This window comes from Nestor notabilis, unplaced genomic scaffold (assembly GCF_000696875.1).
Source record: "Nestor notabilis isolate BGI_N333 unplaced genomic scaffold, ASM69687v1 scaffold21110, whole genome shotgun sequence".
Lineage (NCBI taxonomy): Eukaryota > Metazoa > Chordata > Aves > Psittaciformes > Psittacidae > Nestor > Nestor notabilis.
In genome coordinates, this window is record NW_009909974.1 from 5,817 (window position 1) to 6,221 (window position 405).

The 405-nt window shown below is 65.4% G+C and overlaps 1 protein-coding gene across 1 annotated transcript in view; it reads left to right on the forward strand.

The window, feature by feature from the left end:
- The window catches only part of LOC104412934 (nuclear factor NF-kappa-B p100 subunit-like), a gene marked incomplete at its 5' end in the record, with an annotated part of 6,404 nt that overhangs the window by 5,528 nt on the left and 471 nt on the right, over positions 1 to 405 (forward strand). Inside the window, 2 exon segments of the mRNA XM_010023784.1 lie at positions 8 to 142; positions 220 to 331. Coding sequence (XP_010022086.1) covers positions 8 to 142; positions 220 to 331 — 247 coding nt within the window.

The following is a 405-nucleotide window of genomic DNA, read 5'->3' on the forward strand; positions in this document are numbered from 1 at the left end:
GCGGGGGTTGGAGAAGTGGCTGACCCAGGACTGCAGCGGGTCAGATTGGATCGAGCTGGCCAAGCGCCTGGGGCTCTGCAGCCTGGTGGAGACCTACAAGGACACTCCCTCACCCAGCGTCAGCCTCCTGCGTAGCTACGAGGTCAGTGCCTGGCCAGGGTGCCCCCATCCCTCTTGTCTGTCTGGCCACTGGCCCCACTCAGTGCCCTCTCCCTGCAGCTGGCAGGGGGCAGCCTGGAGGGTCTGCTGGAGGCGCTGGACTCCATGGGGCTCCGCAAGGCCGTGAGGATGCTCCACAAAACAGAGGCACTGGAGAAGTTGCAAAGCACAGGTAAGGGGAGTGAGGGGCTGGGGGGTGTCCTGCTGCTCCCTGACTCCCCATTGCTGACAGCACCCGGGCCTTGC